This window comes from Rutidosis leptorrhynchoides, chromosome 6 (assembly GCF_046630445.1).
Source record: "Rutidosis leptorrhynchoides isolate AG116_Rl617_1_P2 chromosome 6, CSIRO_AGI_Rlap_v1, whole genome shotgun sequence".
In the NCBI taxonomy this organism is placed as follows: Eukaryota; Viridiplantae; Streptophyta; class Magnoliopsida; order Asterales; family Asteraceae; genus Rutidosis; species Rutidosis leptorrhynchoides.
In genome coordinates this window covers 109913254-109928888 of record NC_092338.1, presented here as the reverse complement: position 1 = coordinate 109928888, position 15635 = coordinate 109913254, and the positions used below count along the sequence as shown (strand labels likewise).

The 15635-nt window shown below is 35.5% G+C and overlaps 2 protein-coding genes across 2 annotated transcripts; one reads left to right on the top strand and one right to left on the bottom strand.

Moving 5' to 3' along the window:
• Window positions 1–2132: 2132 nt before the first annotated feature.
• On the top strand, window positions 2133–4199 carry LOC139853961 (alpha carbonic anhydrase 4-like). Its single transcript, XM_071843297.1, has 6 exons — window positions 2133–2217; window positions 2806–3017; window positions 3236–3342; window positions 3437–3539; window positions 3783–4001; window positions 4125–4199. The coding sequence occupies exons 1-6, from the start codon at window positions 2133–2135 to the stop codon at window positions 4197–4199; spliced, it is 801 nt and encodes a 266-aa protein (XP_071699398.1).
• A 1539-nt stretch (window positions 4200–5738) lies between these two features.
• LOC139852922 (S-formylglutathione hydrolase) lies at window positions 5739–10206 on the bottom strand. The gene is made up of 7 exons (XM_071842262.1): window positions 10012–10206; window positions 9170–9287; window positions 8405–8452; window positions 8060–8256; window positions 7171–7269; window positions 7030–7095; window positions 5739–6368 (listed from the first exon to the last, which is right to left on the bottom strand). Exons 1-7 carry the CDS (start codon window positions 10162–10164, stop codon window positions 6186–6188), a joined length of 864 nt encoding a protein of 287 aa, XP_071698363.1. The 5' UTR covers window positions 10165–10206; the 3' UTR covers window positions 5739–6185.
• Between the last annotated feature and the right edge of the window lie 5429 nt (window positions 10207–15635).

Below are 15635 nucleotides of genomic sequence, written 5' to 3'. Positions count from 1 at the left end.
AAACATTTGGTTAAGTTTGATTAAAAGTCAACTTTAGTCGGTCAAAGTCAACGAAAAAGTCAACACGTTCGGGTCGGGTCTCGAACTATTTTTCTGAGGTTTTTATTCATATATAAGCATGTTAGAACAAGTTACATGTGAATCGGAGATCCATAGCGTGCCAAACATTTTTCATATTTTGACCATGTAGGTCAGAACCTGGACACGCCTTAGGTCGCGCCGCGGCATTTAACGTGTGCTGGTACCTGGTCAGTCTCAAATGTCCAAGTCTCAAATCGAAACTCTTTCAAGCATAAATCACAAACCGCTAACACTTAGAACTCGTATCTTATATCGTTAGAAATGTAATTTGACAAAGAACACAACAAAATACATTTCACCAACAAAAAACATTATTTGCAATAACCGACTTTTCAAATCAAATGATCAATCAATGCACACATTTAATGCTTCAAATTTTACAAGTGCACATTTATGATTCGGGCATTTAATGCATACATAAAACACGCCATTTTGTAGATAATCAAGCATACAATACAACTAACTACTTACTAACAATAATTCATGGCATTCAATGCATCAAATATTCATTTCAAGCTTATCAAACCTTAACCCAAATTCACCAAAATCACTAATCAAGTTTATGGAGTTTTCTCAAGCAACCTACACATCAAATTGAAGCTAGTGATACTAGGAACACATTTAATACATGTACTTATATCATTTAACAACATTCAAGCAACCAAATCATCAAATCAAACACACCAAAGTTCATATTCAAGCTAGTTACTTTAAACAACGAGATCGAGCATATAAATCATATAATCATGTTAGACTTGAGCCATAGACACTAATTAACAACTTTATAACTTAAAAACATCAAGAACACAAGATCTAGTGATTTTAGAAAGTTACCCAAATGTAATGAAATCGGTATGGAATCAAAGAGGAAGTTGCAAGGATTCCAAATATGTAATTTGTTTGGATTGAAGCTTGCTAGATTTGAAATGGATGATGATTCTTTGAGATGAAGATTGAGAGAAATTGTGAAAGTAGTAAAAGAAAAGAGAAAAGAAAATGGAATAATGAATGGATGACGTTGAAGGTTTGACTAGTTGACCTAGTCAAATCTTTGGCCTCTTGGCAAGTTTAGTCCCTCCACTTTGAATCGGGTGCGTGAATTACCTAAACGAGATAATTTAAAACGCGTATTAACGAAGGATGTTATAAACATATAACGGACTTTAAATAACAAAACGAAAAAGTAAACGGAAAAATGCGGGATGTTACACTTTCTACCTCGACAGTTTCTTCATATTCATCTCGAAGAATACTCCAATTCTTAATTGAATTCTTATTAGCGCCCATCGGCAAACCAAGATAAGTAAAGGAGGAAGTCCCCGAACGACATCTTGTTTCACCAGCCATTCGGTCCAGGAGACTCCTATACCTTAAATATTTTATTTACCAATATATGTCTTGGAGTATGTATATGTACTTGGACCTTTTCTTAAAATAACATACAGTATATGTCCAACCGTGTCTAGGATGGTTTTCTAGCTAGTTCTCAGATTATTATTTAAATTATTAAAAAAAGATAGACCTCTTGCAAGGAATTCAGGGTCCCAACCAGTGGACTATCTAGTGATGGTTTATTATTTAAATCATTAAAAATAACTAATTCACTCCTTGGAGTTTGGAGTTTGTACCTGACCAGCTGACCTTTTCTTAAAGTAACATATATGTCCATTGTCCAACTAGTTAAGTGTCTAGGTTGGTTTTCTAGCTAGTTCTCATATTATTATTTAAATTTTTAGAAGATTACTACTTTTGGTGTTATGTGCAAATTCACTCCTTAGAGTATGGAGTATGTACTTGACCTTTTCTTCTTCTACATATGTATAAGGCCACTGTCACTCAAAGAGAAAACATCGGTTGTATTGAATAGTTATAATTAAATTTTTACCAAATTTAGTAAAAACATAATTCAAGTTGTTGAATCCGTATTCTACGATTTTGGTATTCGTATACTTATTACATGCATATAAAGATCCATAAATGCACACTTGCATAACTTCATAACTCACAAACACAGTCGTTCGTACACATTCGAGTCTACATCCCAATTAACCATGACAAACCCGAATCTATCACCTCTTTTATTCACTTATTTCGTCGTTTCATCTCTTTCATTCATCGTGATATGCAATGCAGCAGGTAAGCGATATATATATTTAATTTTTATTTATCTTGTTCAAACACAACTTATATACTAATCAATTACCATATAACTACACTAAAACCATCAAACTTAAACATATAACTACACTAAAAATAGAAGCAGCTGACATAGTTGCCTCAACATATAGACTAGTGGCGGAACTTGAACCCGACCTGAGATGGAGCGAAACTAATGAAAGAGGGTTAAACACTGAAAAACTTATATTTTAGTAAAAAAAAAAATTTACTGTAAATTTTTATTTTTTTTCCCAAATCGAGCCGGGGCGGATACCCCTCTTTGTCTTGTATATGTTCCGCCCCTGCATGGACACAATATGTATCAATTTTTCTATCTATGTTTATCGTAGAAGTTAATAGTAATCTACGGTAACACACCATAATTAATATGTAAAATAACCACTAGATTGTTTCTAAGGGTGACTTTTGTTCTAGTCATTTTGAACACACAAGAAACTACACCAAAAACGGTAAAACTGTAAAAGTGGTGTGTTATTTATGGTTATCATCTCTATCACCATTCGACACCTAATGTTATTCTGTTATTAAAACTTTAAATGGACGCAGCCGATGAGCATGAGTACAACTACGACGCTGCGTCGCCAGCAGGACCACACAAATGGGGATCTCTTACTGCTGAGTGGAAAGCTTGCACAAATGGCAAATCTCAAACTCCGATAGATATCGATACCAAAAAGGTCAAGGAACAAGCAACTGACTTGAAAAAGGCTTATAAAGCGGCTCCCGCGAAAATTGCAAACAAAGGTCACGCTATCGTGGTAAGCTTACCGCTATTTATGTAATTATTTTACACCTATCACGAATATATATACATTTGTCCATCATGACTTAAACCATCAATCTCATAGTTGAAAGGACACCGCGATACTGCTAGAACAATGGTCCTTTCGATTATTACACCACGATACCATTATTATCGTCAATTCGTCATTGTTAGTAATATTGTTAATGTTTCTAAATCTTGTATCCCTTTAAGGTGGAGTGGGACGGAGATGCCGGAGGCATAGAAGTGAACGGTACAACTTATAAGCTAGTTCAATGTCATTGGCATACTCCTTCAGAACACACTATTGATGGGAAGCAGTATGTATATGTGTTTTGTGCAATAGTTGTCATCACCTTTTATTCTTTTTAGGACTTGTTTTGTATAAAGGGTATAAAATATATTTATGTGTAGGTATGATGCGGAGCTACATTTTGTTCATAAGAATGATGCGGGTCAATTGGCAGTTGTTGGCGTTCTTTATGAAGTTGGAGATGCTGATCCTTTTCTTGCAAATGTATTGACTCTCTATTTATTCTTCTACATTTGGGTTATCATCGGTACACCACCGTTTTTTATCATACACCACCAAATGTGCTTTAAAGTAATAATGTGCTTTAAAGTAATGTATTGTACAATACATGAATGCATATTTAGTGGTGTATAGCTAAAAATGATGGTTTACCGGATCACCTCCCACTATAGAGATCTCTTTAACAAAGCAAATGTATGATTCCAATCGATGATTTAATTTATGTAGACGATCAAAGACAAGATCAAAGGACTTGGCGACGATGACGAGAATGATTTGGGGAAAATAAGTGCAGCTAAAAGTACAAGTGACAACAAAAAATATTTTAGGTATTATGGTTCTCTTACAACTCCTCCATGCTCGGAGGGTGTTATTTGGACACTTGCAGAAACTGTTAAGTCAATTTCAAAGGACCAAATTGATTTGCTAAAAGAACCTCTTGAAAAGGTAAGTGTTGTAATACAAAGAGCCCAATTCGGTTTCATCGTTGTACTCATGATTAATATGTGTCAAAATTTTATAGTTTTCCATGTATTGTTTTGCTTGATTCTACATTTTATAATCTTGTAGACATATCAAGAAAATGCAAGGCCTGTTCAAGATCTTAATGGAAGAATAGTTACAGAATTTGAAGCGGAAGAGTAAGCTTTCTTACCATTTTTAATTGGAAAGTTGTTTTCTTCACAATCATAAGATAAATTTACAAAATTGTTTTGGTCTATTATTCCTAGCTAGAGAAATTAAAAAAATATTCCTGATATTATTCCTGGAATGCAAAATACCATTTTTGTTATGTGATTAGTACTTTATGCTAGAACACCGTCTAACTACTTGTCTTTACATCGGTTTTGTAGGGACGATTCAGGGGAAGACTCGAATAGCAGTGGAACAGATTCATCGATATTCAAGCTAAGGAATGGAATCATCATAGCTACGATGATTCAGATTTTTATCTCACTTTCATTTTAAGAGTAGGATCGGCATGGTTTTGATATGTTATTGTTGTTCGGTTCCGGCATATTTTATTTAAATAAAGTAAAATGAGTAATAATTTAGCTTTTTGACACGAACAAGTTATGTGGTTTGATCTTCTATAAGCATATGCACACATCATGCAAGAGCCTCAAAACTTTGTGAAATTAGTCTACCTTGATAAGGACTAGAACAATGAACTACGATAAAAGTTTAAAAACTCAAGGAAAGAGAGGTGATCATAATTATTACTAATTAAGTTACACATATTCATAATCAAATTTAAAAGATATCAACCATATTGTTTGTAATAATTTAAATTTGTATTGAATCTTACACATCTCACATCTTATGTCAATCAGATTAAGTGAAAGATGCAAGATGATGATCTTTTGATATGAACAAGGCAATGAAATCAAATGTTATCAAATATATAGAATTATATCATGTATATAAAAATGAGTGTATCTAAGTCTCCGCTACAATGCACGGGTCAAAACTCAAAAGTACTTATTAGTGAAAGTCTCTCTTATGTGATGTTAGTCAGGTACTTGATAAGGTTCGATTGGATCACGAGCCTTGTAATGAAAGTGTCCCTAATGATGACGTGTGCCAACTTAGTTACTTAGGTCAAGTGGAGATTTTGCTAATACTAAATAAGGTTTGATCAAATGGCCGGACTATCATTGGAGGGGATGTCCAATTAACATGGGTTTGACGAGATGATTATTGAGTTGAAAACCCATGTGTCTAATTGAATAATAAAAGAAATACATGTGTACATATAAGCTTATGGGTTGCTCTCTTTTTATCAACATGATTCAATAGTGAAACCACAACTAATAGACTAGGGAATGTTGTCTTTCATGAAGGGAAAAGGTGCTTATATCTTAAACAAGTATCCTTTGGATTTACAAAGAATTATGATTATATAAATATAAATATATAAATAAATATAAATATATAAACCTTGAAGAAAATAAATTGTTGAAGTGGCTTTAAGAAACAACAAAGAAGATGAACCTTAGTTTGAGTTCGATAATCCTCAAATCTAAAGATTTAGATTTTGATACTACATACCATACAAATCAATGTATATGGAGGGTGAGTATTAATAGCAAAGAGGTCAAGATTTTTTAAAGGTGTTTTGTACACCATTAAAAATTAGTTATACAACACTAATCGTGTTTTATATTGTTATTTAGAGTTAGATTGCATAATTGGTGATGTATTATTAATTTAGATAGTTAATCAGACGATAACAAACGTTAACAAGCATACAAGTCATAATAATAGCAATAGAAAATATATGAAAAGGCAATTCAAGCAGAGCATCCATAACTCTTCGAAACTCAAATCCTGCAATTCCCCACCCTTGACCTACCAATATCACAAACCACCATCTCTAAGACAGCTTGCATCTAATAGTTTGTATCTTTTAGATAGATAGATAGATAGATAGATATAACATCAGAGTAGTTCAGAACTCTGTAACCACAGTATAAACATGGCCCAGGTCACTTTTCTGATGCATAAAATTAAACCATGCGTTTTCATCTAATTAAGAAAAACAAGATGAATACTCGCACCCAACAAGGTTTCTGGAGTTTTTTAAAGCTACATTGTTCATAAGAAGATCAAGGGTCCTGCTTTAAACGCTTACAGGTTAAGAGCTTGAGCATGGTGACGGATGTGATCATCAATGAAAGAGGATATGAAATAATACGAGTGATCATAGCCAGGTTGCATGCGCAATAACAGAGGAGCTTTAACGTTCCTGCATGCCTCATCAAATTTGTTAGGCAACAGTTGATTTTCATGCAAGAACTTGTCATCAGCACCCTGCACAAAATCATCAAATCAAATCAATTTTATTATTAAATCAGAATAGCTGGTCAGATATGCACTTTTATTTTTTCATTTGGAATTAGCTGGATTAGGGGGTGTTTGGATTAGCATTTTGAAAATTGATATTGATTATACGTTGTAGAAAATTATAATCAAATAATCAGTTGTAGCAAAACACGCTATACAATAATAATGGTGTTTGGATTTGATTATGCTGTTTGATAACGCAATAATCTAATAATCAGTTTTGTAAGTGTTTGGTAAATCAAGTTATTTGATAAATAAACACACAATTAGGAAGAAAAATAGGTGGAAAAGGAAAGAATCAGATAATCTAATAATTATGATTTGTTGCAGTAATAATCATGATTTGCTGCAGCATTAAGGGGTGACCTCCTTTACATTTTCATGTTTTGAGTCTCTCAATCGCAATTAATTGATGTAAAAGTTAAATTTGCCAAACGCTATTAATTATTTACGATTTAAAAAACGTAATAATCAAATAATCATCTTCTAATCGCTAAGCCAAACACCCCCTTAATAGTGTAAAGACTAAAGAATAAACGGGTTTTTAGTTACAGAGGTTGTTTAGTTAACTAGGCTAAGGCCAATTTAATATGAAGCCAACATATAACTTTTTTGCAACAATATCTACCTGATCAATCAAGATTGTAGCTGCAACGTCATTGAACTTAGATATCAGGCAAGTAGCATCATACTCCTACATTTTACGAGTTATTGCAATAACAATTGTTACTTTCTATACGCAATGTAACACATATGATTACAAACATACCTCCCAAGCAGTCTTATCATCACCCAAATAGTTTGTGAACGCCTTCTGTCCCCAAGGACAATTAATAGGATTCGCGATAGGTGCAAATGCCGATACCGACTGCAAAAAGCACATATTATAAACAATATTAATACAAAATAGAATATCTGAGTAGAGAATTGAAGTAAATATGAATATATAAATATTATACTAATAAGCAAGGTTGCAAAACTTGTTACTCGGGGAGTACCCCAGTCGGGACTTTAGAGGGAGTAATCGGCTATTCGCGGATAAATTGGTATGCACTTTTTATACATTTAAATGAAAATTTTCAAATTTTTTTGTGTAAATAAAGAAACCGTTAAACATAAACATAAACTTTTAACATTATTGTCTAAAAACATGAAATAACCGTTCGTTTGTTCAAAACTCTCATACTCTACTTTAATTGGGTGTTGATCCGTACACAACCTTTTTTTTCCATACACAACCAAATTAAATATTTTGACTATTTTATCCTTCTTTCCCTTGAATTACTCATCCTTCCTCTCAAGGGAAGGAGGGGTAAAATAGTCAAAATACTTAATTTGGTTGTGGATGGCAAAAAAAGGGTTGTATACGAATCAGCACCCATTTTAAATTCATAGAAAAATGTTGACCGATTTTGACTTTGACCAACAAATCCAAATTTGATACATTAACCGAAGTTGACCGACTAATTGAACGGATTTTGGAAAATCGGATCAGTCTGATCTTAAAAAGGAGTAATCTTGGATTAATTGGGAATAATTTCACAACAGTGCTAATAAGCAAACTCCGTATATTATTTTGATACATTTTTACAATGAAAAAAAATTGTGTAAGAAAGTGGATTTAAATAATACTCGTTTGATTCGACAATGTGGGATACCTTGTACTTATCAAGGTTTTTCAAATAGATTGTAAGTGCACCATGTCCACCCATAGAGTGACCACTTATGGATGCCCTTGATGTATCGAGTTCGGGGAAGTTATCGTTAAGAAGCTTCGGAAGTTCGTTGACCACATAATCGTACATCTGCCAGTTTTTCCACTTCTCTACAGTAGCATTGAGATAAAATCCAGCACCTGAATTGAATACACAAAAAAAAAATGAGTGACAAACACATTATATAATTGTCAAACTTGACTATTCGTTTGTGTGTATAGTAATTGGAAAGAAAATGTAGTCAATCCAACATATGCAGTTTCTGAATTTCGATTTCGTGTAACATACCAACACCAAAATCATAACTGTCTGCTTCTCCCTCCACATTCAGGCCTCCTATATCAAACACATAAAGTATTACTCAGTAATTGGGTTTGCATGAGCATAATAAGTGACTATCTGCCTATTACGGCTTACTTTTATATAAAATTAAAAGATATATAAAGCACAGATATATCTTCCGTAGTAAATAAAGTGAATGGAAGTAACTATAAGGTGCAAACTCCAACAGAACTAATGAGTATTTAAAATTTATGTCTTCGATCAAGGTTGGAGAACTCGGAACTCGGTTGGAAATTTTTGGGGAGTTCTCTGCAACTCGGGGTCGGCAACTCAGGGAGAACTCGGATGTTGACTTACGTTGACTTTTAGTTTTTTAATATAAATGTATATATATGTTCTAGTAATATATATTCTAATAGACTTTGACCAATTTGCGAGTTTTTAACCGAGTTGTCGAATTACCGAGTTGACCAAGAACTCCCCGAGTTAGCCAAGAAACTCGATCATTGACCGGATAACTCGGTCATTGACCGAGTTCGACACTGAGAACTCGGCCGGTGATCTAAACGGAAGAACTAGGCCGAGTTTTACAACACTGACTTCCATGGTTTCACCATGAGTATAATGTACGTGTTCAAGTTCATCCCAAGATGACAAGACACAAGTTGAGCGTTTTTCATCGGGGCTCGGAGTACTAAGCTTTTTCGAAAACTGAGAACAGAAATGCAAAAACCAGATACGTGAAAAAAAAAAATATTATTACTAACTTACGTGGAGATGTATCCGGAACAACCAAAGCAATGCCTTCAGTTGAAGCAACTCGTTGCGCACCAGACTTTATTATGAAGTTCTCATCGGTGCAAGTAAGACCAGAGAGCCAGTAAAGTACCTAATCCGTAGAAAAACACAAGAATTATAACTCGTTTATCAAGGAAATAAAGAAATATTAATATTAATTGAAAGTAAAACGAAACTGCCAGCTATGTATATAATTGTTTAACAAGTTCTATGATAAGCTGGCCAGCTACATTGGCTTTGAGATCTAAACACAAAATCATAAATCGTAATTATCCGATTCATGTTGATTTTTTCATTAACCTCGACACAAAAGAAGCCCACTAAAAAAAAATATAATCAAACATGACACCAAAAAATAAGCATTTGTGCACAAAATTCAAATGCTCAACTAACTATTTAATGTTGTTGGACATTTTAACAAAAACCAGTAATCATCAGATTAGTTAGCCAATGAATAAAGAAACAAGATGAAATTTTTTATTCCTTCAATTTAGTAACCATCAAAAAATAGCTAGGTCTGTATACAACTACTAACAAGGACCTCATAAAATAAATAAGTACAACTTTAAGGCTTAGGCACACTATATCTATAGCCATAGTGAATACAAATCTTGTTTTTCCATACACATCAAAAAACAACTACACAGAGCAAATAATGATATAATACAACATGAATACGCAAAACCCCCAAATCCTAACCCTAACCCTAACCCTAAAGTAGCAAAACAACAATCCATAACACAAATTACTTAAAATCAAACAATAAAATATGTAAACGAGATAAATCAAATGAGTAGAGAGTGAAGATAGATTACAGGGAACTTTTGGGAAGGTGATGTTGATGGAGGAAAAAAAATGTGAAAGTTCATTGAACAACCAAGTATTGGTGAATAATGTTTGTATCTTTTATTGAATCCTTCAAACATTTTTGAGCTGCTGATTTCAGTCGGTTTAGTGTTGTTCTCCATTGTTTGTTTCTGCTGATTTTTGATTTCTTGTATAGAAAGATAGATGATGATAGCAGTGTGAACTGTGTGCTTTTTGGGTGAGTGAATGAGTGTGAGTGAGGTTATAAAATGTGAAAGAAATGGATGGATTTTTATATGGGACACGTGGCGATAGCTTTGCACCATACAAGTGTAGGTTTGCCACTATTTTTATTGATAAAAAAAGTTGAGTGATCGGAGTTGGTAAACACATGACTAATTAACTTCGATTTTTTTTTAAACCGCAAATTTTATTAGGCATGTAACAAGAAACTAGAAATAAAGGAGCATAATAACAATTACATAGGCATAATCATCCAATTGTTTACATAGGCATAATCATCCAATTGTTTCAAAAAATATGATCTTCACATCTACTTATTATCCAATTATAAGAAAAACTTCTTATTAAATCAAAAAGCTCCTCTTTCTTCAAATGATCATCCGAGATAATTACTTCATTCATATATCTCCATAACACCCACATCAAAGAAGCACTAATTGAGTACATCATGTTTTTACACGAAGTAGTCGCAGACCATTGTTCGAACCATGATAACCAACTGCTCCAAGAATCAAAACCATTAGCATCAACACTTGTCCATATACCGACCTTCTGCCATAGATCTTTAGCAACGGTACATGAAAAAAGTATGATTTACGTCTTCCAAACCATGATTACAAAGTGGACAACATAAATCTCCCACCTCCACTCCTCGAATAACAAGATTGTAACGAGATGGGAGTCTATCCAATGCGAGCCGCCATAAAAAATGTTAACTTTCTTAGGAACCATCTTATTCCACATTGTACCAATATGAGCCGAAGGAAGCATAACATTATCGATGTAGTTCCTTGTTCCCGCAATTGTGCATGTGCCAGAAGCATTTGTAGCCCAAATTTTTGTATCAATATCAGTTGAACAGATAACATTTGAAAGCATTTTTATTAGCTCGGTTATAGCTGTATCATTTCGACTCCCAATAGGATTACGACTCCAGCACCAATTCCAACTGTCAGTATATCCTCTAGCCGCTACAACACAATTCGGATCAACGTTAAGGTGAAAAAAGTCTATTAAACCGACAACGCAATGGTTCATCTCCAAACCATGAGTCCTTCCAAAATTTTATAGTTTGACCATTTCCCAACTTCAATCTAATCGGATGTTGTGGGATAAAACCATCTCGTTGAGCAGCGAAATATGATTTAAGCATATTGTTCCAAATACCAGTACGATTGTTGTTGTCATCAACAATGCCTCCATTTATACCATGAGTCGCTACTATAACTTCAGACCATATACCTCGTGAATTAGTGGAGAATTGTCAAATCCATTTAAACATAAGTGCAAGATTAAAAGCTTTTAGACTTCCAATCCCCAAACCTCTTTTATCGAAGCTAGCCAAAACGTTTGCCATTTGACCCAATGGATTTTCTTATCTCCATCTTTAATACCCCAAAAGAAAGCACTCCGAATTTTCTCCAACTCTTTTAACACGGATTCCGGGCATTTAAAAAGAAAAAAATAATATATTGCCAAGCTTCCAAGTACATATTTTATGAGGGTATGTCTTCCTCCAATGGATAACATATTGCTCTTCCAACAAAATAACCGTCCACGAAATTTTTGGACAAGATCTTTCCAATTTCTCACGAGGTTCATATTCGCACCCATTTGTAAACCAAGGTAATTAAAAGGAAAGGTACCTCTTGAACACCCCAAACGATTTGCTATCAAGTCCAATTCCGAATTAGAAACACCAATTCCATACACATTTGATTTAAAAACATTTATTTTTAAACCCGGTGCACTATAGAAAATTTATAGAATACGCATGATGTAATTCATGGATTCTTCATCCCATTCCGAAATAATTAAAGCATCATCCGCATAAAACAAACGAGACACCTTATAATTCAATATTACAACACTTGCACCTTTAATCATATTATTATTATTATTATTATTATTATTATTATTATTATTATTATTATTATTATTATTATTATTATTATTATTTTATTATATTATCTATATACTAAAACACGCGCCAAAATTCGTCGTTTCAGTTGTTTTGGATTGTCGTTTTGAGTTTGCGTTCACACTACAAACGGTCCCTCAAATTCGGTTCAATTTACACAACGGCCCCTCAACTTTATACTTTTTCAGGGGTAGAAAGTGTTAATATATAATTTAATTAAAAGAAAAGAAAATAATTCCACTCGAATTTTTAATGGGCCCTATCTTCTCGCTCGGTGCGAGTTAAATTTTTCCGAGATCACCGTTCAACTCGAAAAAATCTAACGAACACAACGGGACTAAATACGCGCGAAATGGACATCATTAAAGAAACACCAAATATTTCGGGCTATATTCATACATATACATATACGTACAACAAATAACTCAACCTATTAGATATATTAGGTACCAAACAACGTATATCCAAATTCGACCGCGCGTTGAATACAACAGCAGCAATGTAACAACCCAACCCGTTATCCAACCGCAAACAAAAATTAATTTTTTTATTATACAGAAGGGGTGCTGTAAGACCCTGTTCCTGTTGCAGTTGTATGGGACGCCGTCCTAAAGGTAGGACGTCGTCCAGTAGTGAAGGACGGGACGCCGTCCAATATGTTGGACGCCGTCCAAAGTGTCTGTCGGGTCAGCTATGTAATTTTAAGATTTTAAAAGGGGTATGTTGGTCTTTTCACTTGGTGGCCGGTTTTAAGCCACAAAAGGGCAAGGTTGAGCTCATTCAACCTTATCCTCACCCACAAACACTCTCATCTTCAAACCCTAGAGAGATAAAGAGTTTTAGAGAGAGGAAGCTCCATTTGGAAAAGAAGGAGTTGAATTCTCGCCAAAGCTCGGGTTCTAAAGTTGTTCATCTCGTTCACGGCTACGTTCTTGGTAAGTTCTAACTCCGAGTTTCGTTGTTTGATTTGAGATTCAATGTTAGGGTTTGAGCTTGATTAGTTGTAAAACCCTTTTAGATGATGAAGTGGGTTTGTTGTGACTAGTTATTCTTGTCACTTGACGGGTTTTGGGTTGGTTGACGTTTTGGCCACGTTTAGGCTTTGTTAAGGGTTATAATCACTAGTGTTAGTGATTATGGAAGTGTTGGAACCCATTTTGGGTATTTGGTTAACTAATTTTGAAATGGGTCAAAATCAGGGTTTGGTGTCATTTTGGGCAAGACGAGTGTTTAACACTTGTGTTCGGGTTTAATTGGCATATTAGGACCATTTTCACTTGTGTTAGTGATTATTGGTTAGTTTGGGCACGGTTTGTGCTTGGAAGTGCATTTGGGTCGAAATTGCACTAAGTGTGAATTGGGTTGGTTTGTAAGTCCACCCTAATTGGGTTGTTTGTATTGTGATAATGGAATAGGTACAATCCATCGACAAGTTGCGGATTTATTCGGTAGCACTCTTCAAGACGACAAGGTGAGTGTTAATATCCTATGTGCATATGTATGTGTAGGATGAGTGCAGGTCGGGTGAAGTGGTTCTCGATTATAGAGCTCACTTCACATGTAGGTGGATTTGATGGACTTGTGTATAGGTCCAATTGGCACGGTTGTGCGTTTTGGTTGACCACCTTTGGCGAGGTGCACACTTTGTGTGTACGTTATCACATGTGCTTGTGATGTGGATAATATAACCCCAATGGCGAAGGGTTGATATTGAGTTGTGAATTGGATAACCCTAATGTGGTGGATTTCATAATCCCGTGACCGTGGGTTTGGATATTGGAGAAGTGGATCACGTGTGGATGCAGATTCACGATGACTCGTGTAGTTCGGTTATCTTATTGAGGTAGTGAACTCGTGTGATTGCGGATTCACTAAGGCTCGTGTAGTTCGGCCAACCTCGATGTTGTTGTGATATTGAAGATAGTAGTCTCGTGTGGATGTGGATTTACTAAGGCTCGTGTAGTTCGGCCAATCTTCTTTTGGTATTGGGTTAAGGGGTTAACCTTGGGCGTTTTACGCTTTATTGTTATATATATATATCGTCGTATTGTTGTGTTGTAGCTAGCCCTCCGGGTGTAGCTTGTGGGCGTTGTTCATAGCGTCGTTGGTGAACTTACTTGTTGATTATAGCTTGTTATATAGCGGTTGAACGGTATGCTTAGTTAGTTGCCTTATGCTTAGATGCTCCGGTATGTGTTATTTGATTATTTGTGTGGCGTGTCCATTTTATGCATATATATGTATGTAGTATATTCTCACTCACTAAGCGTTAGCTTACCCTCTCGTTGTTTATATTTTTATAGATTTTGCGCGGAGGCGGTGGCCCGGGTAAGTGCGGGGCTAGTGGACTTGCGTAGCTCGCTTTAAAGGACGTACTTTTGGATTCGATTAGGATTGGGTAGCGTATCCCCAATCACCATGCTCGGTCTATGTTTTGTATTAAAACTAAAATGGGTCGAAATGGTCGCTTGTCGTAATATGGGTCGATGTGGGCCCGGTAATGTAAAACTCAGTTTTTATTATGGAAAACTCTTAGTTTTAATTATTATAACATATTGTGAAATTGTTTTCGTGTGAAAGTGTCGGGAAGCGGGTTTTCCGCTCGCGTGTAAATGTAAAACAGATCAAAATCTTTTAGTTCATTTGGACGCCGTCCAAAAGGCTTGGACGCAGTCCAGTCCTTCAGAACTGGACGCCGTCCAGATAGCTGGATGCCGTCCAGATGTACTGTCCCACAATTTTTTTTAAGGCTTGTTTTTGGTCGGATAACGGGTTGGGTCGTTACAAGTGGTATCAGAGCATGGTCTAAGGGATTTAGGTGACTTGAGATAGACGCATAGACTTAGACTTTTTGTGTGTGCTTATTTGTTGCGGGACTTGTAGGATTACAGGTCGGAATGGGAACTTGGTTAGTGCCTTAGCATGTAGGGGAACTAACTAGGGTACTGGCTTGTATTGTGACATTATTCTTGCGTGTGTTTATGTCGCGTAGAATATTTTGGTTGTGATGTTTATATCATCGAGCGAGGCGGTCGTACTAACAAGTTGATACGGCGTGTGTGCGTAATAAGGACTTGCAAACCTTATTACGGGTGCAACTCGTGTCTAACGAGTGATGTACGACGAGTGTTGAGCAAGATGGGGCGGTGTTGTGCGTGTGGTTTTATACGTTCGTGGACTAATCGTTTTGCATTCTTTAGAATGACGACGCGAAACGAGATCGAGACGAATGACGATGAGTTTAACGCTAGAGTTGCGGCCGCCGTTGTGGAGCAAATGGGTGCATTTCGAGAAGAAATGGATAGGAAGTATTCCGAACTTCAAAGTAGTGGGGAAATGGAGCGTTGTCTTAAGAGCTTCATGAGGACTAAACCCCCGATGTATGACGGGAAACCGGATCCTTTGGTAAGCACAACTTGGATCTCGGATGTCGAAGGGTGTTTTTGCACTATTGAATCCCCTCCCGAG